The sequence below is a fragment of the Haemaphysalis longicornis genome, unplaced genomic scaffold (assembly GCF_048455015.1).
Source record: "Haemaphysalis longicornis isolate Haplotype H1 unplaced genomic scaffold, Haemaphysalis longicornis Haplotype H1 scaffold_4, whole genome shotgun sequence".
NCBI lineage: Eukaryota > Metazoa > Arthropoda > Arachnida > Ixodida > Ixodidae > Haemaphysalis > Haemaphysalis longicornis.
The window spans coordinates 93,516,732-93,541,034 of NW_027526361.1; the positions used below are offsets into that span (position 1 = coordinate 93,516,732).

At 47.6% G+C, this 24,303-nt stretch overlaps 1 protein-coding gene across 1 annotated transcript in view; it reads left to right on the top strand.

Moving 5' to 3' along the window:
• Nucleotides 1-22,910, top strand: part of LOC144179842 (uncharacterized) — a 37,238-nt gene extending 14,328 nt beyond the window's left edge. The window contains exons 5-6 of the mRNA XM_077708272.1: nucleotides 7,391-7,690; nucleotides 22,761-22,910. Coding sequence (XP_077564398.1) covers nucleotides 7,391-7,690; nucleotides 22,761-22,910 — 450 coding nt within the window. The remainder of the gene's footprint in view (nucleotides 1-7,390; nucleotides 7,691-22,760) is intronic.
• The last annotated feature ends 1,393 nt before the right edge of the window (nucleotides 22,911-24,303 follow it).

A 24,303-nucleotide genomic window follows, 5' to 3' on the forward strand; every position in this document is an offset into this window, starting at 1 on the left:
TCCTACATTTTCCCGTGGGCCCAAGATAATTAGGTGGCAAATACAAAACAGGTGCAGTTTTTAAACTTGAAGATTGGCCATAAAACGTGTCATACAGCTCTGACACTTGGCAAAGTCCCCATTGCAATTGCGGTGCGTTGTCGGCCAGGATCACAATCGCGATGTCGTCTATCTCCATCTGCGGTGTTCGACGTTTTGCTTACGTGGCTTGGCGATGGAGTCAACAGCGCGGGAACGTTGCGGTTACACACCACCGTATGAGTTTTCTTCCAGCCACCCGACTACTGACATTTCGGCTTCGCTGACACAGGTACCTGTGCGCGTTCTTGGCTGGTCCTGCGTTGCCTTGAGAAACCGCTTATGCGCCGGATGATCTGCCTGTCGTTTCCGTCGTTGCTGTTCTCGCTGTTCTCCATGTGCGCTCTCTAGCATTTTGGTGAACGTTCTTGGGGTGTACCCTTTATCTTTGTCTTCCCCTTGGATGGGCTTTTATGACTGAAAGCTCTCGAGCACGCCTTTACCGTCCCATCCTTCAATACTGCGTTTGGGTTCGCCGTCGGATCCTTAGGTCTATATTCTTTCGGGGCCGTTTCGGCGGATCAATTGTTCTGGCGTCCACGTGTTGCGTTTTCAGTGGTGCTATCGGTGCATTCCCGTCTCCACGATGCGACCTTAGACTTGACTGTCTCCTGGGTAGCTGCACGCTCGTATGTCGGCTGGCCAGCACTACATATTACCTGCGCCTCTTCGTTGGCAATGACTTCTTCAACTTTCTGCTTGGCGCTTGCCTCCTTACGAGTGCTCGGACGGGCCCTAGGGGTTTCGGTTTCAAGTGATAAACTGGGACTGCAGTTCTGCCGCCGCCACAGAGCAGATGCGGCGAAGTCCAAATGCCTCCGTGTGCCACCCGACAGACGCATGGCACTAGCTAACCTGCACGGTGGAGATTCGAGCATCCCCTGGAGAGTCGAACCTAGAACTGTGTCCAGCGCTGTCAGCTCTTCGTTGGTCCTTCCCACCCTGCCCGTGGCCACCTTCCAGTAGGCGTATGAACCAACCAGTACGCTGATTTAATTTGCCTTCCATTTACTCGGCTGGAAGGCGTCGGCTATGCCGTACCGCTTTCGATAAGGGTTTCCAAGGTCGCGGTATCGAGTTCCGACTCGTAAGGGAGCAAATCTTAGGAACTTATAAAGCTTCCCACATGACCGACTTCCCACGAGTTTGTCCGCGCAGCGTTACCTGTACTCGCCGGCACCGTAGAACCTTGGGTGACTTCGCACTGCCGAACGATACTAAGGACAGGTCTTCCGTGCCGACAACCGTGCATTTCAGGGCCCTAGCCACATCCTGGCGAATGAGGGAGCGCTGGCTGCCGGTATCTAGAAGTACGCGCACTAAACGTCGCCGAGCACCCTCTGCCCAGGCTCGAGCCATCTGCAGTAGTACTGACGTTGCTCCGGAGTGCCCACTCGAAGCGGGGTTTCGGCACCAAAGATTTCCCGGGTTTCGGCACCAAAGATGTCGCGGAAGCTACCGCGAGTCACGGGCCATAGCCTTAGACAGAGTGACCCGTGCTTCTTTACTCGATGTGATCGAAACCCTTATCCTGATGATGGTGATGACTGGCGCATAGCCAGCGGGAAGCTGTCTCCCACCGGCGCGCTGAAAGAGCAGAATTTATACACAGCGGTTGGCGCACTTCTCCAACAAAGTAAGCACATACATACAAGAACACATTTTCCCGGTCTCGTGATAGCTGGCGCACGTTTAGGCTGAGAGAGGGCGAAAAAGAACTCGGCGAGCGGAGTCTGCTCGCATACTCAAGTCACGCCAGTTGTCGTAGATGGTTTGCGGAGGGCGGGCTTTTCTGCAGCACACGACAACTCCATCGCACTACGCCAGTCTTGTAGAACACGCGCACAGGTCAGCCCTCGAGAGGTAGGGGATATGTCACGTCATTAGAAAACGACGAAGACGACCATGGCATGTGGCGTCGTGGCACAACATCTGCGACGGCGACGAAGCGGTTTTGTCGCGGTCCGATTCGTCAACTTCTGTCTGCCAATGCCCGCTTTTTAAACCCATACACGAAAAATAGCGGTCGTTTCGCGGTCTACCAATTCTTCAATCCGAGGCAACGGGTGAAAGTCTTTTTTGGTCACTTTTTCGAGCTTGCGATAATCCACGCAAAAGGTAATGTCTTTTTTTTGTCTTTCTTTTTTACCGAAAGCACGGGAGACGCCCAGGCGCTATTCGGTGGCACGATGCCGTCGTCTTCCAGCATTTGGTGTACTTGCCGCCGTATCACGTCACGCTCCTTGGGTACCCCACAGTAATGATACTGATGCATAAGCCTCGTCGTTTCCTCGATAATTATCCAATGTTTTGTCAAATGCGTCTGACGGACACCAGACGTGGACGAAAAAGTACTCGTAGTGTTGGAGAAAGTCAAGAAGGGCTTGTGATTTTCCGACGACAGGTTGGGTTTGGCGTCGACTGAGAGTTTGGCGCTCGCCGTAGTGGTTGGGCCAGTTTGAAGCAGAAAACAGCCTTTTGTTTTGTCGACACAATCGAAAAACGCTACTGCAGTCCCTCTCGCGGTGTGCCGGCGTTCGTTGGAAAAATTGGTCAACAAGAACAACAAGAAAATGGTGCGGCCACCTGGCAGGTGCACAATGTCTCTGGCGATGGCAAAACCATGGTCCAAAAAGTGCGCAGTATGCACTTGCGCAAACCCGTCTGCTGTGCAGGGATCGTCGCACGCTATTGGAACCAATGCACAGGGTCGAGGTAGCACAGTCGCGTCGTGATCGACTATACCAAGTCCCAAACGGCGCTGGTCAGTCACTTGTTTTTGAGGCAGATTTCTCAATAGTCTCACCAGACGCTCTCCAATATCTATAACGGCGTTGCAGTCGCGCACAAAATCCGCACCCAAGATCAGGTCCTTGGAGCACCGCGGAGGAACGACGAAAGTACCAACAAAGTCAGCGCCTCCCAAACCAATTCATGCTGTACACTTCTTGACTGGCGTAATTAGGTGGCGTCCCGCAGATGGGAACTGTGGCCCGTCCCACGGTGTCTCGACCTTCCGTACACGGTCGGCTAGTTCCTGTGTGATGACTGAATATTCCGCGCCGGTGCCTAGTAACCCGGTCACCTTATGCCCGTCGATGCTAAAAGGGCGGTCGCCATTCGCGACTGAGTCAGTACTTAGTGGCGTCGTCATGTGCTTGCATTCGGCCGGTAATACGTCGTTACTCCATTGAGTCTTCGTATTTTGTACTCACACCCCATCGCCATTACCATCTGTAAATAATAATCATCATCATCGTTGAACTCGCGCTTTGCGGAACGTTCGGTCCGAGCAGGACAGTAAACGTCATGAGGGGGACGCTATTTATTCATTTCTAGGCGGTAGTGCGTAACTATCTGGTAGTACGATTTCATGCGTTCCCTGCCCGGTATGACGGAGAAGTCACCCACATCCCGGTCGACAAAAAAGCCTACGCAATAAAAAACATGTGGAGGGGCAAGCAGGCTATCAGACTGCTGGACCGCGAAACTGCGACCCCACACCTTATAAATGCCTACTTGTCGCATTTTAAAATACCTGCGGATAGAGTCTGGTACATGGTGCTTTCATACTGTGATATAGAACCGCTTACAAAACCTTTGATACAAAACCTCTTGGCAAAGTGCTTCTGTCTAAAGGTGAAGCCGACTCTATAGAGGCTCTTTGCGTAAAATAGCGTCTGGTAATGACGTTTACACATTATTGGACAACTTTTGGCTTACTCACTCTACATGGGAGTTCAAAGCAACCATCAACGCAAAATAAACCGTAACCTTGTTTTATTTGAAAGTAATAGCCTCTGGTAACGTGCCCTTCGCTATATACTAGCGCCGCAACACGTTGCATTCGCCAAAACGATAATATTCATTGAAAAACCTTTAAGTTTGACTCTAACCAACGTCAGCGGTGATGTAATGGGGTAAAACAGATTTATCAGGCATTTAATTTCACGTCGAAATCGATCGGTACGACAAAACGAGATTGGAGGCACCAATAAATCTCCCAAAACTGATCTTTAGCCGTGGCTTTAGTCGGCAGCTGTAACCGCCTAAATAAGTCCCTGTGCGTCAAAAGGGCTGTGCAAGAAAGTGCCTCTTGAACGCCAACAACTTCATTTATTTTCCCGATTATCTAGCCAAATCGTGTAAAGTGGCCATTATCATCGACATCGGTGATATTGAGACAAAGCCATCTTTTGCCAAATCGTGTAAAGTTGCCATTGTCATCGACATCGGTGCTATTGAGAGAAAGCCATCTTTTGTATGAACCAAAATTGTATTTTTTTTAGTCACGGTCTCTGAATAACAAACATTTTTTTTTCACACTTAGCTAAAGCTAATCGCTCCGATCCGGTTCGCGAACCGGTTCAGGCTTGCGAGACGGTTCGCGTCCGGTCGGTGTGTAACTTAGTCGAACGAGAACAGAACCGAACGAAATTATTTCACCCGAGCCCGAACATATATATATATATATATATATATATATATATATATATATATATATATATATATATATATATATATATATATATATATATATAGCGGCACATAATGATACGGGACGAGGGACTCGGTAAGGACACATATCACGGTTGCAGTCGTCATTGTCAGTGCTATTCGGCTGTTTCCGGAATATTTAATAGCGCCTAATGACGTATGTTTGTCATGTTTCTTTGATACAGTGATAAATACGGAAAAATATAAGTCGAGAAAAAATCCGCCGTTTTTTCCTGGAGCGGGAGTCGAACACACATCTCCGCATAACGCGTGCGGTGCACTGACCATTATGCTATCCCGCAGCGGCTCCTGTCTCGACTTTAACGCGGGGGTTTATATTTACAAGTGCTCTGAGGACGGCCAACTAGCGCCGCCCCTCAACCACCGCGGGAGACGTAGAATGTCTTTTTTTCCCAGCGGCCGCCGCGTAAGACGTGGTCGGAGGTCGGGGTTAGCAATTGGCATATCCGAACTGCTGGAGCCAGGGCGCTCGTAATGCATGTAGCAGAAGAGAAAGATACAGGACTCGGGACTCGGTAAGGACACATATCAACGTTGCAGGCGTCATTGCCAGTGCTATTCGGCTGTTTCTGGAATATTTAATAGTGCCGAATGACGTGTGTTTGTCATGTTTCTTTGATACAGTGATAAATAAGCGAAAATATAGGTCGAGAAAAAATCCGCCGTATTTTCCGGAAGCATCGGTCGTGCCCACATCTACGCATAACGCGTGCGGTGCACTGACTATTATGCTATCCCGCAGCGGCTCCTCTCTCGACTTAAACGCGGGGGTTTATATTTACAAGTGCTCTGAGGACGGTCAACTAGCGCCGCCCCTCTACCACCGCGGGAGACGTAGAACGTCTTTTTTCCCAGCGGCCACCACGTAAGACGTGGTCGGAGGTCGGGGTTAGCAATTGGCATATCCGAACTGCTGGAGCCACGGCCCTCGTAGTGCATGTAGCAGAACAGAAAGATACGGGACGAGGGACTCGGTAAGGACACATATCAAGGTTGCAGTCGTCATTGCCAGTGCTATTCGGCTGTTTCCGGAATATTTAATAGCGCCGAATGACGTGTGTTTGTCATGTTTCTTTGATACAGTTATGCGGAGATGTGGGTTCGACTCCCGCTCCCGGAAAAAACGGCGGATTTCTTCTCGACTTATATTTTCGCTTATTTATCACTGTATCAAAGAAACATGACAAACACACGTCATTCGGCACTATTAAATATTCCGGAAACAGCCGAATAGCCGGACAGCCGAACGGGATCCGGCGGGCATTTTCTCACCACTTTCTTTCTGACTCAAACAATTCTTCATCTGTTTCTATGACCTACCGCATTCCCCCCTTTGCTTTCCGAGGTTTTCTTGACTGCCAACCCTTATAATATATATATATATATATATATATATATATATATATATATATATATATATATATATATATATATATATATATATATATATATATATATATATATATATATATATATATACATATATGCAGAGAGAGAGAGAGGGAGAAAGTGAATCAGCCTTATTTTCCCCATCCGTTGTGATTGTGGTCACTCCGGACCCGTGAGCGGAAAGTGTGTGGTGGGGGAGGGGGCAGTATGGTTTGCCTGCAGAAGCGCTCGACGGCGCGACGCTTGGCAAAAACCTGAGGGGGTGGCGCGTGACTATAATGTGCTTTCGCTTCCTAAGACGCACTTCGAGGTCCCTTCTTGAGACGTACTTCGCGCCGCCCCCGCAGAGGCTCACCATAGCTGCCGTCGAGAGAACCCACGAGGGAGTGCTGCCTCAGTGCGCTGCTGCTGCGCCCAAATATCGTATAGGGAGTATCGTAATTTTCCAGCCAATTTTTGGGTGCTTGTTTGCACATGTGATTGACTTTCAGGCTGTTACTTCAGTATGAAACCTGAAAAACAATGTGCTCTCCTTTTTTTCTCACTTAAGTTATTGTACATGCCAAACATGTAACGCTACCATAGACTGTTCATGTATCTTGGAAACTATAGGTTAGCAAACTCATTTTTTTTTTCTTGCTTGCTACTAGACGTTATCCTTCTGGGTGTTACGTACCAGGAGGTGTGTGCGTGTGTATATTTCGTTTTAAGAATTTTTTAGTCGTGTGCTATTTTGGTTCATTGTAACCTAAGTTATCCCATTAATTTATTTTATTCATTTGAAAGGGACGTACATCGTCCCTTTATTTTTGTTTTGTTCGTCTTCGATCCTTCGGCTGTTCCTGGGTGCGCTAAGAAACGATTGATTGATTGATTGGCGAATATTTTTATTTATTTATTGTGTGCCCGAGGGATTCACTGGTTTGTATCGTACTATTCCACGTATTAAATATCATGACACAACATGCACTGTTGTTATTGTCATCCTCAGCGTATTAGTTCGTTTAGCAACTCGTGTGGTGCATCATTCATACAATTATAGCGCCCTTTTTTAGTGTTTTACCACTGATACCTCACCATTGCTCCTGGGCACTGACAATTGATGTGTTGTTGTGGCTGTCGTTATTATTATTATTATTATTATTATTATTATTATTATTATTATTATTATTATTATTATTATTATTATTATTATTATTCCGTAATTATTATTATATGCACATCAAGTCTCGGGTGTTCTTGTTTTTATTTCCGTGTGGCAGCACAAAGGCCCTGGAGCTATTCCTGGGCACGCTAACACATGATTGATTGATTGATTGATATTGTTGGTGGTAGTGGTGTTGTTTTTGTTGACGTTGTTGTGTTTGTAAGAGGCGATGAGGGTTATCGTTGCAAACTGCCGCAGATGCTTGCAGAGGGGGCCTCCCGAACACTGAGGGAGGTTACCGAACGATTCCGGATCATGTTTTCCTCGGTTCTGGGCGTGAATCTGTACGTGTTTGAGGAGACTACGTCAGTGAACAACGAGTGCAAGGAGGCCAGGGTCGTCGACCTGGACGTGGTGTGCAGCGCCAAGTTAGCCGGGGCCGCCACTCGTATTGACCCGGCCAACCTGTACCAGTCCCTGAACAACACACCTCCTCAGGGTTCCAGTGGTCCCAGCTACGTGGCCTTTCGCGAGACGGTGTCGTCTCTCAATGACAAGGTGCGCTTCCTTGTTTCCTTGTTGTTGACGCAACGGTGAGGCTATCAGGCTGGCAATTAGAGGCTTGCCATAACTACGTTACTCCCAAAAGGGTCTGGATTAGCAAGGGTGTCCTTTTTTCGACCTGGAGACGCACGGTGTGCGACACCTCTCCCAGGTGTGTGCGCACCTACCGGGTGTGTTCGGCGCCCCGTTCGCGTGCCGCAATTTTCGTTTTCGCGCGCCACCCTTGTGGGTGGTGCGGCTTGCTCCCTCGCAAGAGTATCGTCACTCGTCAGCGGCTGTGGATGTATGTTCGAACTTGCAATTGGCTGCGTGGCCGAAAGACACCCTTACGCATGCGCGCACCATACGACGTGGCTGTCCGCGGTGTCTTTCACATCTAAGATTGGTGGGAGTTGCTTTTGCCTGTCTGTACAAGACTCTGTTTGAAGACTCGGCACAGGGACGTGTCACAAACTGACGGTTACGGAGTGAATGGTATGTCTGCTCCCTCTTGTGCGACCAGTGGCAGTGCTTGTTGGGTTTTGCTTGAGAACGTCAGTGCCCGCTCCAGGCCGTGTTTTTGCACCCCATTATGAGGTATGGTAGCTTTTCTCTTCTCGCCACGAATTAAACAGTTTAAGGTTGCCCTCAAGCTCTTCGGCCTCCCAACGGAGGCAACTCTCTTCTGCAAGGCGCTCGTCAGGCGTGTTAAGCCCGTTTGGCATGATGCGATTTTCCTTGCGAATTCGCAGGTGCGGCGCCATTCGTGCGACAAAACTACTTTTTTTCGTTGCTGCGGCAAAGTTCCAAATGTTTGGAAAAGTCGAGCATCCCCCGAGACCGCCGCTCGCGCGGCGTAGAAAAGCCGGACCTGCGGCCAGTAGGAACACAGCTATGTGAACGTCACGGCATTACCATTTGCACGCTTCGCAACCAGATGGAGTTGCTTGTATAAGCGCGGCATAAGCGCGGGCGCACCAAAATAATCGCACGTGCGTTAACAACACGATGTCGCGCGCCGTTGCACAAGTGGCGTAAAACACAGCTGGGAGGTGCAGAAGATCTCAAGAACAACCGTCCGAGCTACACCAAAACGCGCTAGGCACGAGTAAGCGAACCCAGGGTTGCTTGCTGTGTTTGTCTTCTCTGCTATGTGAGCGTATATTGATAAATAATTGGAGATTGTTATATGAAACCGCAAATACTCATATACTCTTTGCTTGTGGCAGGCTTAATTCGGTCTGCAAACAATGTTCCTCCTAAATGCGAAAATCGCGACTTTCGCTGGCCATGTAGACGACATTTCCAGGCATTGCGAACCTCGCAAGTGCGAATTTTCGTTTCACCGAATTCGCAGACCAAAAACGCACAATGAAAAACGGACTTTACCTCGACGACACGGGCCCTCGTTCTTTTCTTAACACTGGGCTCTCACCTCAAATCCTGCAGTGCTGGGCGGAAATGAATAGGTGGCGGGTGGACCAGGGGCGGACGTTTCGAGCCAAGTTTTCAGATGCGGACAGCGGCGCAGGGCACACAACACAATTCGATCCAGCAACTGGCATCGAAGGCTGATGCGGTGCCACCAGAGCATGTCAAGGGAGTGAAACTCGTATGTGCTCGCTTTATAGCTATCCAGCGTTTGTTAGCGTTGTTTACATTAGGCAGCCACGTGCGAATCTAACTGCTAGTGCGCTTCGGAAGTTACCTTACCACCGGGTACCGCAACCGCTGTCATCGAGTGGCCGTGCCACAACGTTACTTAATTAATAAATAATAATGTATTAAATAATAATTTATTGATTGATTGATCATGGGGTTTAACTCGCCGACGCAACGTAGGTGATGAGGCACGCCGTAGTGGAGGGCCCCGGGTTGATTTCGACCACCTGGGGATCTTTAACGTGCGCCGAAATCTCGCACACACGCGTGTTTTTGCTTTTCGCCTCCATCGGAAAAGCGGCCGCTGCGGCCGGGAATCGAACCCGCGTACTCGTGCTCAGCAGCGCAACGCCAGAGCCAGTGATCCACCGGGGTGGGTAAATAATAATTTATTTATTTATTTACAGTGATGTGAGTAGTCAGCATAACGCAACGCATTGACATCGTCCTTAAATTCTCCCCATAGCCTGGAGTTTTGTCAGCTATTCTCCACACCCACTGCGGTTTATTTATTTATTTAGTATTTAATTTATTTTTATTTATTTACTTATCTATTTATTTATTTATTTATTTATTTAGTTATTTATGTACAGATACTGCTGTCTCGATACACGAGACATAGCAGGAGTGGGTACATTAGAAAAAGAAAAGAACATACATTAAGCAACACCAAAGAAACATACAAAGAATTTAAAACATTACAAAATATGGTGAGGCAGTTCTTTCAAAAACAGTTCAATTGGTTTTTCGTGCATGGAAGCATCTAGGTTGTTCCAAATCTCAATAACAACTGGAAAAAAAGGAATCTTAAAGCAATTTACAAATGGCTGGAAGGGAACAATGTTGAGTGGGTGAGATGGGCGCGTGGCTCGCCGTGCTGAATGATAAAAAATAATCGGTAATGCAACTGCGGCCGTGTACAATCTTATGTAGCAGAGTGATACCATCAAGTGTGCGTCGGAAAGCAAGGGGTTCTAACGACAATGAGTATGCGTGGGATGAGGGAGAAAAATTGCGGTCATACCGGCCGAAAATAAACCGCATTGCTTTTTTCTGTATGCCCTCGATCATATTTATGTCAAATTCTGTATAGGCTGACCATACCGCTTCTATCCTTTTTTTCGTTTTGTAAGCATCTGAAGCTGCGAAACAGCAGGAATTCATTGGCACTGTATGAGTCTTTTTTTTTGTGTCTACCATTTGTGTTTTTCTTTCCTGTTGAAGTTTTTAGTGAAAAACATTATTTTCTATTCTTGCAATTGTTAGCCATGTGTCTTGAGGTAAATAAATGGGTGACGTGCATAACAAAACAGTCAGCAAAGACAGCTGGCGTGTTCTGGTGCTTCTTTTAACGTCATCTAATTTCTTCCATGAGAATTCGTTTATTGTGCCCAGTGGTGTTATTTATTTATTTATTTATTTATTTATTTATTTATTTATTTATTTATTTATTTATTTATTTATTTATTCAGTTATTATTTTAACATACTGCCAATCCCATTTGGGATTTTGGCAGGTAGGGCGATACAGTCGTTTGAAGTTCATTCAGATAGAAAAACAAAGGTATAAACATATGAGTCAGATTATCGATGTGTAAAGTGAAGGTTAGAACATCAAATTTCAAATCTGATGAAATCGCAGGCATCGAGCGTCACCAAGATCACAAAAACAAAGCAACAAAACATAGGCAATTTAAATGTGTCATGAAAGCACAGACAGAAATTGGAGATTGTATTTTAAGCAGAGCTTGAAGATCAAACCGAACGAAACACTTTTAGCGGAACGTTTTTGTCACAAGACTACTCAGTAATAGTGAACATCAGATGTCAGCTAGAGAGAGAGAAGGAAAACCACGTAGAGGCCCTTAAACACCTTGGTTCACTCTGTTCAGTCTGCTCGGAGTCGTTTTGATTAACTTGCTTCACGTAAGTAGTTTTTAACTATCGTTAGGAACTGTTCCATAGATGCGCTACTAGTAATCGACGAGTGCATGGCGTTCCACTCTTTTACAGCAATTCAGAAAAGGCGTATTTAAGGCAATCAGTGCGATAATTGTATTCTTTGAAAATTAGTCTGATTATGCCGCGTGGGCCTGGTTTCTATGGTCGTGAGATACCTTAAAGTATCAAGGTTTAGATTTTTAAGAAAGAGTTAATATAGGAATTTTAAACGCGCTAGTTTCCAACGATTCTGTAGGGTGAGGATAATGACGTTCCTCAGTAGTTCCGTTGGTGAATTAGTTCTGTAGTACCGATTATAAACGTACCTCATTGCTTTTCGTTGTATTTTCTCTAGTTTATTTATGTGTACTTTAGCATACGGGAACGAGATAACGTTATAGTATTCGAGTTTCTGGTGGTCCTGATCGAAGGCGTCTTCTGAGGGAAAGCAGCCTTCCTAGTGCTGCCGATGCGATATGATTTATGTGGACATCCCATCTGAAGTCTTGCGTAAAGATCAGTCCCAAGTATTCCCCGCACGGGGCACCTTGAGTAATCTTGGTGACGGTGAGCGGCGACACCGCGTACCCCGAGCCCCCCATACTTAAGCTGTCACCTACCGTGGCTAGAAGTTGAAAGGTGAAGGGTTAGAAGCCGTGAACGGTGGCCGTCGGAGCCTTGGTCAAGCTCCGGCCGATGGGCTCCCTGCCTGTCTACCAGGCAGGGAGCTCCGGGACCTCTTTGACTACAAGGGTAAGGTCAAAGGAGAAAGTACCCCCGTCTCCCTGCTTTCCAATGTATCATATCGCATTTTCCAAACCCCCCCCCCCCCCCCCCCCCAGACGTGATCGGCCCCCGAAAAGGGGCCGCACCGAAGTTTCCTTTCCACCACTTCCAGACTTGAGTCCTCCGAAACCGAACAACTGTCCTCGCTTCATCGTGATGCAATCTGTAGACCAATCAAAACCTCTTGCTTCACAGTCGGTATTTCTCATTTCAAAGTTTCTTGACGGTATTGTTGGAGGGTCGTATAAGGCCAAAAAACATCGAACCGGTGAAATCCTTGTCGAAGTCAGTAGCCAGGATCGGGCAAAAAAACTTCTTGCTCAAACCAGCATCGCCGATCTGCCAATCCGAGTCACGCCCCACCGCAGCCTAAACAGCTCCGAGGGCGTGATTTCCGACTATGACCTACTGAATGAAACTGAAGCCGACTTGCTGGAGGGCCTTCGTGGCCAGGGCGTAACAGCGGTCAGGCGAATAACTATACGAAGAGATGATAAACACATACCAACAAAGCACCTCATCCTAACCTTTGACAGGTCGAGCCTTCCGGAATATATCAATGCAGGTTTCGTGCGATGTCCAGTCCGGCCTTACATCCCGAACCCGCGGCGCTGTTTCAAGTGCCAACGGTTCGGGCACGGCACGAACTCCTGTCGCGGCCGACTTACCTGCGCGAAATGCGCCCAGCACGACCACGCGTCCGAAAATTGTAACGCGCAACAGAATCTTTGCATAAACTGCCAGGGTCCACACGCGGCCTACTCCAGGACATGTGAAAAATTTCAACTTGAAAAGAAAATCATAAACATCAAGGTAACCGAAAACATCACCTTCTCAGAGGCGCGGAAGAGGTTCGCCTCCTTCCCTCTGGGCAGGTACGCCGACGCAGCTCGCCGGGGGGCGGAGCGGCGTCTTGTTTCGGCGGGGACCCAGTACCGAGAGTCAGACTTGGTCCCGCCCCCCCCCTGGGTTGCCTCTTGCAGCCCAACCCACCTCCGCACCGCTCGCTGGGCCAGCAGCGGCTGTGGTTGCATCCACGTCCGGTGGGAGTGATGCTGCATCCTCCACTTCCGCTCCGCCGTCCCAAACCACACGCGAGGGCACGGAGATGGAAACGGAGGCAGTCGCAGCGACCCCCTCCTCTGCCTCACTGCCTGTGGCATCTGTGGTGCTCCCCACGCCTTCGGCACTGGCAGTGCAGGCAAAGAACACCCGAAAGGGTACCACGTCAAGGGGGCCCAGTCCGCTGGGCACCCCCTTGCCATCAGATGACGACATGGACGTCGAGCCCTTCCGGCTTTCATCGCAGCGGAAGGAACGGGCTGCGACGTCCAGGTCAGTAGAGAAGGCCAGAAAGCCCCTCCCAAGAGTCCAAGCCCCGAAAGACCCTACATAAATAATCACACTCCAGTAGCTCTAACACATCGTAATGGGAAGAGAAAACATAGTTCAATGGAACTGCAGAGGCCTTCTGAATAATCTTGACGACGTGCATGAGATTTTGCATGCCAATCATCCAAGTTTAATGTGTGTCCAGAAACACATCTGAATTCCAAACACACAAATTTCTTGAAGAGTTACCTGGTATACAGGAAAGACAGGGATGGCTGCACATACTCTTCTGGTGGTGTGGCCATAATCGCCCGCAAATCCTTAGCATGCCACCCTGTCACCTTGAACACCGTCCTTGAGGCTGTAGCCGTCCGCAGGATAATTTTTAATAGGTTGATAACGGTATGCTCCATCTACATCTCTCCTGATCTTGCACTTCTCAGCTCTGACTTTGAGGCACTGGTCGACCAGCTTCCTGAACCGTAGATCTTAACAGGCGACTTCAATGCACACAATTCTCTTTGGGGCTCTTCTCGTACGGATGCCCGGGGTCGCCTGATAGAGAGGTTTCTCACATCCTCTGGAGCATGCCTTTTCAACAAGAAACAGCCTACATACCATAACATAGGACACAATACATACTCAAATCTTGACTTGGCTATTGGTTCGGCAATTCTCTTTCCATGTCTTGAGTGGGGTGTGGGCACTGACCCATATGGCAGTGACCACTTCCCCACCTCACTAACATATATAGGTAAAGGCCCATGCAGTCCATCTTCCCACAACAGGTTCAACGAAGCAAGAGCTAACTGGAATACATTTACAGAGACATCGAAACTACACCACACATCCATTGGACACCTGCATGTTGAAGAAGCTACCCACCTCCTCACGGCGCACATCCTCGACGCCGCCGAAAAGTCCATTCCCCACGCCTCTGGTGCCCCGCGCAACCAGAGGAGGCCGTGGTGGAGTGAGGACTGTAGGCGGGCGCGAGAGGCCCTGAACAAGGCGTGGGGTATCCTTCGTCGGTACCCCACGTCGGGTAACCTTATTTTGTTCAAACGGGCCAAGGCGTTTGGAAAACGTGTGCGCCGTGAGGCAAAACGAGAGAGTTGGCACACCTTCTTGACATCCATTAATTCATACACGGACACACACAAAGTCTGGACACGTATACGCAAGCTCAAAGGACAACAGACACACAGCCTGCCCCTGGTTAGCACAACAGGGGACACACTCGAAGACCAGGCTAGCACACTTGCACAACACTTCGAACACGTGTCCAGTTCAGCACACTGCACAAGCACTTTCATGAAACACAAAACATCTGCAGAAAAAAAGCCCTTACAAGACAAAGACAAATAAAATACTTCTTACAACTCTGAATTCACCCTCTATGAGTTGAGGGTTGCCCTGAGCACGTGCAAACCTTCAGCCCCAGGTGCAGATAAGATTACATACACTATGATACAACACCTACACCGAGACACTCTTGAAACACTCTTACACCTATACAATAAAATATGGCTTTCGGGGCACGTTCCACGCTCTTGGAGGGAGGCCATAGTAGGTGCGTTTCTAAAGGAAGGGAAGAACCCTTCTTCTCCCGCCAGTTATCGTCCCATTGCCCTGACAAGCTGCCTGTGTAAGCTCCTCGAGAAGATGATAAACAGGCGACTCGTGTACTTATTAGAGTACAACGGTCTTCTCGAGAGCTGCCAGGCAGGCTTTAGGGCGGGGCGATCTACGAACGATCAACTCGTTGCGTTAGAGTCATATATTAAAGATGCTTTCCTTCATAAGCAGTACTGTATGACAGTATTCTTTGATCTTGAAAAGGCATACGACACTGCTTGGCGCTACGGCATCCTCAGCGATTTGAAGTCCTTTGGCATGTCGGGTAACATGATGACTACGCTTGTTAGTTACCTGTCTAAAAGAACGTTTCGCGTGCGAGTTGGAGCTGCACTCTCTAGGGTGCATGTGCAGGAAAACGGCGTGCCGCAAGGTGGTGTTTTGAGTTGCACTTTGTTTATTGTAAAAATGAATTCTCTTCGGAAGGCACTGCCACCATCGATCTCCTGTCCAATCTATGTAGACGATGTTCAACTCTCCTTCAAATCGTGTTACTTGTCTATCTGCGAGCTCCAAGTGCAGCTTGGTGTGAACAAGCTTGCCGGCTGGGCAGATAGCAACGGTTTTAAATTTAATCCAGGGAAGTGCACTTGTGTTCTGTTTTCCAAGAGGCGTGGCATTCGCCCGGATCCAGACATTCGACTCCACGCTGTCTCTATTCCTGTAAAAAAGGAACACAAGTTCTTAGGTATTATCTTTGACGAAAAGCTGACATTCATCCCACACATAAAACAACTAAAACATCAATGCTTAAAAACAATAAATATCCTGAAGATTCTGTCGCACATCTCTTTTGGTGCTGACAAACAACTTCTCTTACGTGTTTTTGCCAGCTTGATAGGTTCACGATTGGACTATGGTAGCGTTGTCTATGGATCAGCCACTAAAACATCTCTCAAAATGCTGGACCCAGTGCTCCATCTCGGGCTCCGCCTGGCGTGTGGCGCCTTCCGCACTAGCCCGGTCGAAAGCCTATATGTGGAGTGCAACAAATGGAACCTAAAACGTCAGCGAGCATACACAGATCTCCTTTATGCTTTTAAAATTTCATCCATGCCTCACCATCCTTTTAAATCAGTTTTTAATGATACGTCCATGACTGAACTCCTTTTAAATCGACCATCGTTCTCTGCGCCCTTCTCTTACAGAGTTAGAGAGGAAGCGTCAGAGTTTTCTGTCTCCTTTTTAGATACAATCCAAAGTTCTCTAACTGATCTTATAGCACCATGGCATCTCCGCTCTGTATCATGCGACACATCTTTCACACATGTAGATAAAAACCGAGCTCCCACATGTGCAATTCTGCAGTATTTCTTGTATTTGCAGCAGAAGTATGAGTGCTCTGAATTTTATACGGACGCTTCTAGAACTGCCACCTCTGTGTCCTGCGCGGCGCATGGGCCCGGCCTTAGTGTCACTAGAACTCTGAATAGTCATACTAGTATCTTTACGGCAGAGGCTTACGGTGTACTTCTTGTTGTCAATCACATACTTCAAAGCCACATCCCACAATCCATTATCTATACAGATTGCCTCAGTGTTGTGCGGGCACTGTCGTCAACAATGCCTTCGAAAAACCACGTTGTCAATCTGATCGTCAAGGGTATTATGTCTGTGTATGTACGCAAATTTGAACTGGTTCTTTGCTGGGTCCCTGGCCACTGTGGTATAGCCGGGAACGAAGCAGCGGACCGAATGGCTGCTGCTGCTACACTCTCGAATACAGTAGACATAACCACATTACCCTACACCGACGTGAAACCACACATCAGACAACAACTTCGCAAAACATGGCAAACACACTGGAGTGAACAAACAGACAACAAGTTACACGTAATAAAACCACACTTGGGACCATACACCACAGACACACGTAATAGATACACTGAAGTCGCCTTCGCTAGATTACGGATAGGGCACACTCATGCAACGCACTCGCACCTTCTCACGGGGTCTCCAAGACCTCTGTGCAGCAGGTGCGGATAGGCCCTATCCGTGATCCACATCCTTATACAATGTAAGGCACTTGACACAACACGACACAAATACTTTCCACAACTACACACGCGACATATTCGACCACATCCATCATACTTCTTAGGAGATGAAGCCATGTTTTCAATCAAACGCGTTTTCGAGTTTCTTACCGACGTAAAATTTTTACATCTCATTTCTTATCATGCATGTTGACAACCTGGCCCTTTACACCAGTCATCTTCATTACGTTGTGTTTTACTTTGTTTATTTTTACTGAAATGTTCTACTTTTACTTCCATGCCACTTTCATGTAATCACTATTGTTTGGCGCTCTTTGCCCTTAGTCGGCCTTGCGCCATTAAACTCCAAACATCATCGGTCCCAAGTATTTGTGCTGCTGCACCCGTATTATAGGACTATTATTTATGTTGTAAATGTGTTCGTACCTGTTTTTCCTTCTGGTTATTGATAAATGGGCGCATTTTGCTATATTGACGGACATTGCCAGTCTTTACACTAGTAATAAACAGAGTTTAGTGCAGATTGTAATCAAATGGTCTTCTATGGTGTTAATTTCCCTGTGAATTACGCAATCGTCAGCCAATAATCGAATGTTGGCTGCAATATTGGAAGGGAGGTCATTTTTATAAATCAGTAATAACATTGGGGCCAGGACGGAACACTGTGGAACTCCGCATGTAACAAGTGTTAGTTTGGAAAATTTGCCATTGTATTCTACGTACTGGAAACGGTTGGCTAAGGTTGGCTAAGTAGTTTGTTATCCCTTGAATAATGTCGTCGTCGTTGATAAATGACTAGTTTTTTTATTAGCTTATTGTGTAGTATCGAATGCCTTTGAAAGGTCCAAGAAGGTTACGTCAACCTGATTTTGGTTGTCTATACTTAGATATATCATGTTTTAGTTCTACAGAATGAGTTATTCTCGATAGTACCCGACGAAAGCTGTGTTGGCAAGGTGATAATATATGTTCACGTTCTAGGTGTGTAGTTATGTGCTTTAGTATAATGTGCTCACGCGGCTTGCTAACTGTGCAAGCTAGAGAAATTTGTCTGAAATTGGACTCGGTGTCATGGCGGCCTTCTTTGGGTACGGGAACAATTTTGGCCCAGTCTTTTGGTAACGTAACTGTTAACACGGATTTGTTGAAAATCAAGACCAGATAATTTGCTATCAGTGCGGCATATCTTTCTAAAGCGTTTGGAATATTGTCGGGACCGTTACTCCTTTCTGTGTCAATGTTCAGCAAAAAGATTTAACACACCAGCTTCCGTTATACATAGCGGATTTATATGGTGTATATTTTGGGTATCTATGTGTGGCATATTATTGTCGCTGACAGTGAAGACGGATTTAAAGTAATCATTCAGCGAGTCAGCAGTGACAGAATCTTTGCCTTGGGTTTTTACCTTTTTTCGGACTTTTGGGGCTTAAGTAGTTCGAAAACTTTCTAGGAGAGATTTTAGAAAGCCCAGGGGTACTTGGTTAAAGTAATAGTTTTTTCCTACCTTTATTTTCGATTTCACGTCGTTACCTGCATCAGAAAGCCCCGCACGGGGCACATTGAGCAATCTTGGTGACAGTATTGGCGACACCGCGACCCCGAGCCCCCAAACATAAGCCGGATCCAACCGTGGCGATGTGTTTATAGGTGGAGGGTTACAAACCACGAACGGTGGCCGTCAGAGCCCAGGTCAAGCTCCGGCGGATGGGCTCCCTGTCTGCTTAGCAGGCAGGCAGCTCCGGGACCTCTCTCGGCATCAGGGTAATCTGAGCGAAGAAAGTACCCCCGTCCCCTGCTTTTTCCTATGCTATATGGATAGTTCAAACCCCCCCCCCCCCCAAAAGGTGATAGGCCCCGAAAAGGGGTCGCACCGAAGTCTCCTTTCCTCCCTTGCCGGGGTTGACATTCCAAAACCTGACAATTTTTCCCGCTTTCTAATAATCGAATCTCTTGACAAGTCAAAGCCCGTCACTGCACACTCGGTTTTTCTCATCTCCAAGTTCCTTGAGGACATTGTAGGGAAATCCTACAAAGCCAAGAAACTCAGAACAGGGGAAATCCTGATCGAAATTAACAACAGGCAGCAATCTATCAACCTCCTCAAACAAACCCGCATGGTAGATACAGACATAAAGATCACACCCCACCGCACGCTGAACAGTTCCCAGGGCGTCATCTCCGATCCTGACCTGATGAACGAAACAGAGACAGATCTGCTCGATGGCCTTCGAGATCAGGGTGTGACGGCAGTGCGAAGGATAATCATGGTGCAACTCCTCACGGTGCACATCCTCGACGCTGCCGAAAAGTCCATTCCCCACGCCTCTGGTGCCCCGCGCAACCAGCGGAGGCCGTGGTGGAATGAGGACTGCAGGCGGGCGCGAGAGGCCAAGAACAAGGCGTGGGGTATCCTCCGTCGGTACCCCACGTCGGGAAACCTCCTCTTGTTCAAACCGGCCAAGGCATTCGGAAAACGTGTGCGCCTTGAGGCAAAAAGAGATAGTTGGCGCTCATTCATAACATCTATAAACTCATACACAGACACACGCAAGGTATGGACACGTATACGCAAACTCAAAGGACAACAGACACACAGCCTGCCCCTGGTCAGTACAACAGGGGACACACTGGAAGACCAGGCTGACACACTCGCACAACACTTCCAACACGTGTCCAGTTCAGCACACTACACGAATACTTTCCTGAAACATAAAGCCTCTTGTGAAAAGAAGTCCCTACATGACAACAACAAATCACAGACTTCTTACAACTCCCTGTTTTCACTACATCAGCTGAGGGCTGCTCTGAGCACGTGTAAACCCTCAGCTCCAGGCCCAGACAACATTACATATACAATGATACAACACCTACACGCAGACACACTTGAAGCACTTCTACATCTATATAATAAAATATGGCCTTCGGGGCACATTCCACACTCTTGGAGGGAGGCCATTGTTGTGGCTTTCTTGAAGGAGGGAAAGGACCCGTCGTCCCCCTCAAGTTACCGTCCAATAGCCCTGACGAGCTGCCTGTGCAATCTCTTCGTGAAGATGATCAATCGCAGGCTCGTGTACTTCCTCGAGTACAATTGTCTTCTCGAGAGCTGCCAGGCAGGCTTTAGGGTGGGGCAATCGACAAACGATCAACTGGTTGCACTTGACTCATACATCAAGGATGCGTTCGTGTATAAGCAGTACTGTTTAACTGTCTTTTTAGACCTCGAGAAGGCCTACGACACCGCTTGGCGTTATGGGATCCTTAGTGACCTCAGGTCATTCGGTGTTTCGGGTAATATGTTGAACACCCTTGTTAGTTATTTGTCAGAGAGAACGTTCAGAGGAAGAGTTGGTTGTGCACTATCAAAAGTTCACGTCCAAGAAAATGGCGTGCCGCAAGGTGGCGTGTTGAGTTGCACTCTCTTCATAGTAAAGAGGAACTCTCTTGGAAAGGCACTGCCACCAACAATCTCTTATTCTATGTATGTAGACGACGTGCAAATATCTTTTAAATCGTGTAATATGTCAACATGCGAATGTCAAGTCCAGCTTGGTGTCAAGAAGCTTGCCGGCTGGGCAGACAAGAATGGGTTTAAATTCAATCCTGCGAAAAGCTCCTGCGTTGTGTTCTCCAGGAAGCGCGGGGTCCATCCGGACCCAGACATTACTCTTAATGGCGTGTCGCTTCCTGTGAACAAAGAGCACAAGTTCTTAGGTGTTGTGTTTGACCAGAAACTCACATTCATTCCACACATCAAGGAACTTAAACATAAATGTCTGAAAACAATAAATATACTTAAGGTTCTGTGCCACCAATCGTATGGTTCCGACAAAGAACTCCTACTACGGCTCTATACTGCTTTGGTTGGGTCTCGTTTAGACTATGGCAGTGTGGTATATGGGTCGGCGACTAAAACAGCGTTGCGAATGCTTGACCCAGTGCTACACTTGGGGCTACGGCTTGAGTCGGGTGCTTTTCGCACTAGCCCTGTCGAGAGTCTGTATGCCAAGTGTAATAAGTGGAGCCTTGAGAACCAACGGACGTACATGGACTTACTTTATGCCTTTAAAATTTCATCGCTGAATAACCATCCTTTTTATCCTGTCTTTAACGACACATCCACATCTGTGCTTTTTGTAAATCGCCCATCCGTGCCTCTGCCATTTTCACTTATAGTGAGAGAGCGAGCCTCGGATCTGAGCGCTTCGTTTTTAGATGTGTACAGATCATACTTTTCAGACATTTTACCTCCTTGGAAAGTTCGTCCTGTGTCCTCCGACCTTTCTTTTATGAAACTTGACAAAAATCGGGTACCGCGAGCTGCAATACTGCAGCACTTTCTGTTTCTGCAGTTCAAATACCCACTTGCAGAATTTTACAGTGACGCGTCTAAAACCTCCACTATGGTCTCCTGCGCTGCTCATGGTCCGAATTTCAGTGCAGCCAGAACCATGAGCGTCCACACAACAATTTTTTCAGCAGAAGCATATGGAATTTTACTGATTGTACGATACATACTGGAAAATCTAATTCCGAAGTCTATCATCTACACAGATTCCTTGAGTGTTGTTCGCGCACTGTCATCGCATACACCCCCCAAAAACCACATAGTTAATCTTGTATTTAACACTATCATGTCTGTGTATGCGCAGAAGCATCAGCTGCTCCTCTGCTGGGTCCCAGGACACGCTAGGATCGCTAAGAACGAGTTGGCAGACGAGAGGGCCGCTGCTGCTGCACTCAGGAACACTGTAGACATAACAACCGTACCATATACAGACCTAAAGCCACACATAAGATAACAGTTGCGTAGAACATCGCAAATACACTGAAGTGAACAGACAGATAACAAGTTACACGTTATAAAACCACGCTTGGGACCATACACCACTGACACACGCAACAGATACACAGAAGTCGCCTTGGGTAGCCTGCGGATAGGGCACACCCATGCAACGCACTCGTATCTGCTGACGGGATCTTCTAGACCCCAGTGCAGCAGGTGCGGAGAGGCCCTATCCGTAGTGCACATACTAATCACATGCAAGGCACTTCACACAACACGACACGAACACTTCAGAGAACTCGACAGACAACATATTCCCCTACATCCATCGCTGTTTCTGGGTGACAATGCCATGTTTTCCGTGAAACGTGTCTTTGAGTACTTGTCAGACGTTAAGTTTTTAAACCTTTTAAACTAAATGCGCTCTGCAGCGTAAGAAAAGGTGACACCCATTAGAAGAACAACTCGTACATTATTGGGATTTTACCATTGAAGGACGAAAAGATCCCTTTAAAGACTCACGTGGCAACTTTGGTTATTTGAACGGCACCTAACCACCAAATGTGAGCAGCCCACATGTTTGCCGATCACTAATTTCAAAGGCGTAAGCATTCTTCGGCGATACAACGCAAAAAGCTTCCAGTCAAGTAAAACTCAGTGTAAAATTTAAAGGTTCAAAAGCAGCGCTAGAACAGAAGAACCAAGAAAGCGAACAGCGCAGCTGCGGTCAAATCAAGGTCAAATTTACCGCGACGGCGAAATCGCTGAGAGATTAGTAAAGCTTTGCTTTAAATGATGGTGTTCCCTGTGTTTTCACTTAGCTCTTATTAAAGTCATGACGTCCCCCTACGCGAAATATTGCATCGATAAGATAGTCCTTCCAGCCTATTACGAAGTGCACCGTGTGTTTAAGATTGGTCACTACGCCGCCATGGTTGCAGGTGGACACCTTCGTGAGCGCCGAACTATCGGATGGCTGGGCGGTCTTCGAGGTGCACCGTGACCGGGCTGGGCTGTGCACAGGTGCGAAAGACTTCGAACACCTCAAGGCCGTCGCTCGGAACGCCCACGGCGCACAAACGGATCCCTAAAGGGTGGCTACGTGGTTAGCGAGACTTGGACGCAGCGTTCTGCGGTTGCGTTATCACCGTTGTCGCCTCTTAGTGCAGCTGATATTGGCCCCGCCATTAAAATTAAGGAATGATGCGAAAACGTTGTGACGTGATTATTTTTTGCCCACTTCGCTTGCTTGACTTGAGCTCGTCAATGAAAGGGGCACAGCACCCCGCCATTCCACAGAGTCACTGTGTAGGGTAGCAGTGGTTTCCATTCCCTGACACATCGAATTGTTTCTTCTCCACCGTGTTTCTTAGTGCACAGCAAAACCAAAGAGCGAGCCCGCCAACCTGGAAACATTAAGGCCTATCACTCGAGGCGGTGACAGTGCCGACCTTCTCTGACGGCGTCAGGTGGCACTTTTTTCAGCGAGGCTGGATGTCGCTCACCCTTCGATATTTCTCCGGGTCATGGCAGTCTAGAAAAATAGGCTTTGCGGCAAAAGCATTTATTCCCGTGAATTTTCTGGTTACGAATGTACAAAGTAAATAGGTTTGATATCAGAACAAAAAATATCCATGTCGACTCCCGGGCGAATGTTTGGTTTTTATGGTTAGAGCCGATTACCCGAGTACATATGTATCCTGTTTTATGGAATCAATAAACACCACCACCACCACCACCATCATCATCATCATCATTATTATTATTATATTATGCTCGAGTAGCATATACTCGAAGTGCGCGATTGGCCAGCCAATAATCATCACAGAAAGCTTCGCGTTCCACCGTCGTCGTCGTTAGACGGAGGGGCGCATAATTGTTAGGGCTGCACGGAAAAGCCTTCTGATGATTGGGATTCTGGTTATAAATTTCGCCGTTTCGACTACCCAGGTCGTTTCAAGCTCTCGTAAGGAGCGTTGCTATGCTCGACCCTTCCTGTAAGCTGGCGTGCGGGCTATTGTTGCTGTACCATCGCTACTATCGTATCGCCATGTATTACACAATAAACCTTTGTCGCCTCTTCGCCGTTCGTAGCAGAGACAGCTCTCTTGCTTGTCCCGTCATTAAACCCGCACCAATGCGTGACGGAGACGACGCAGCTCGGTTTGAGGACGCCTTCGCCAACATGACACCCTCCCATAGAAGCCCTTGTATTGGCGGCAGACAGGAACTCTGAATTGTTTGCAGCTGTACGGGGCCTCATTGTGAGAAGCTAACGAAACCAGGCGTAATGACTGTTCTCCTAGCGGCTAACTGCACTGTTATCAAGCTATGTATCTACATTCAATTGATAACTGCATTGCGTCAGAGATTACGTAGGTTTCGTCGCAAAGCGTATTCTGCTGATGAACCGCGCAAGTAGAATGAGCTTCGTTGCAATGCGCGTGTATCCTCCTGGAGTGCGCCGCTCGCTTGGCTTTTGTC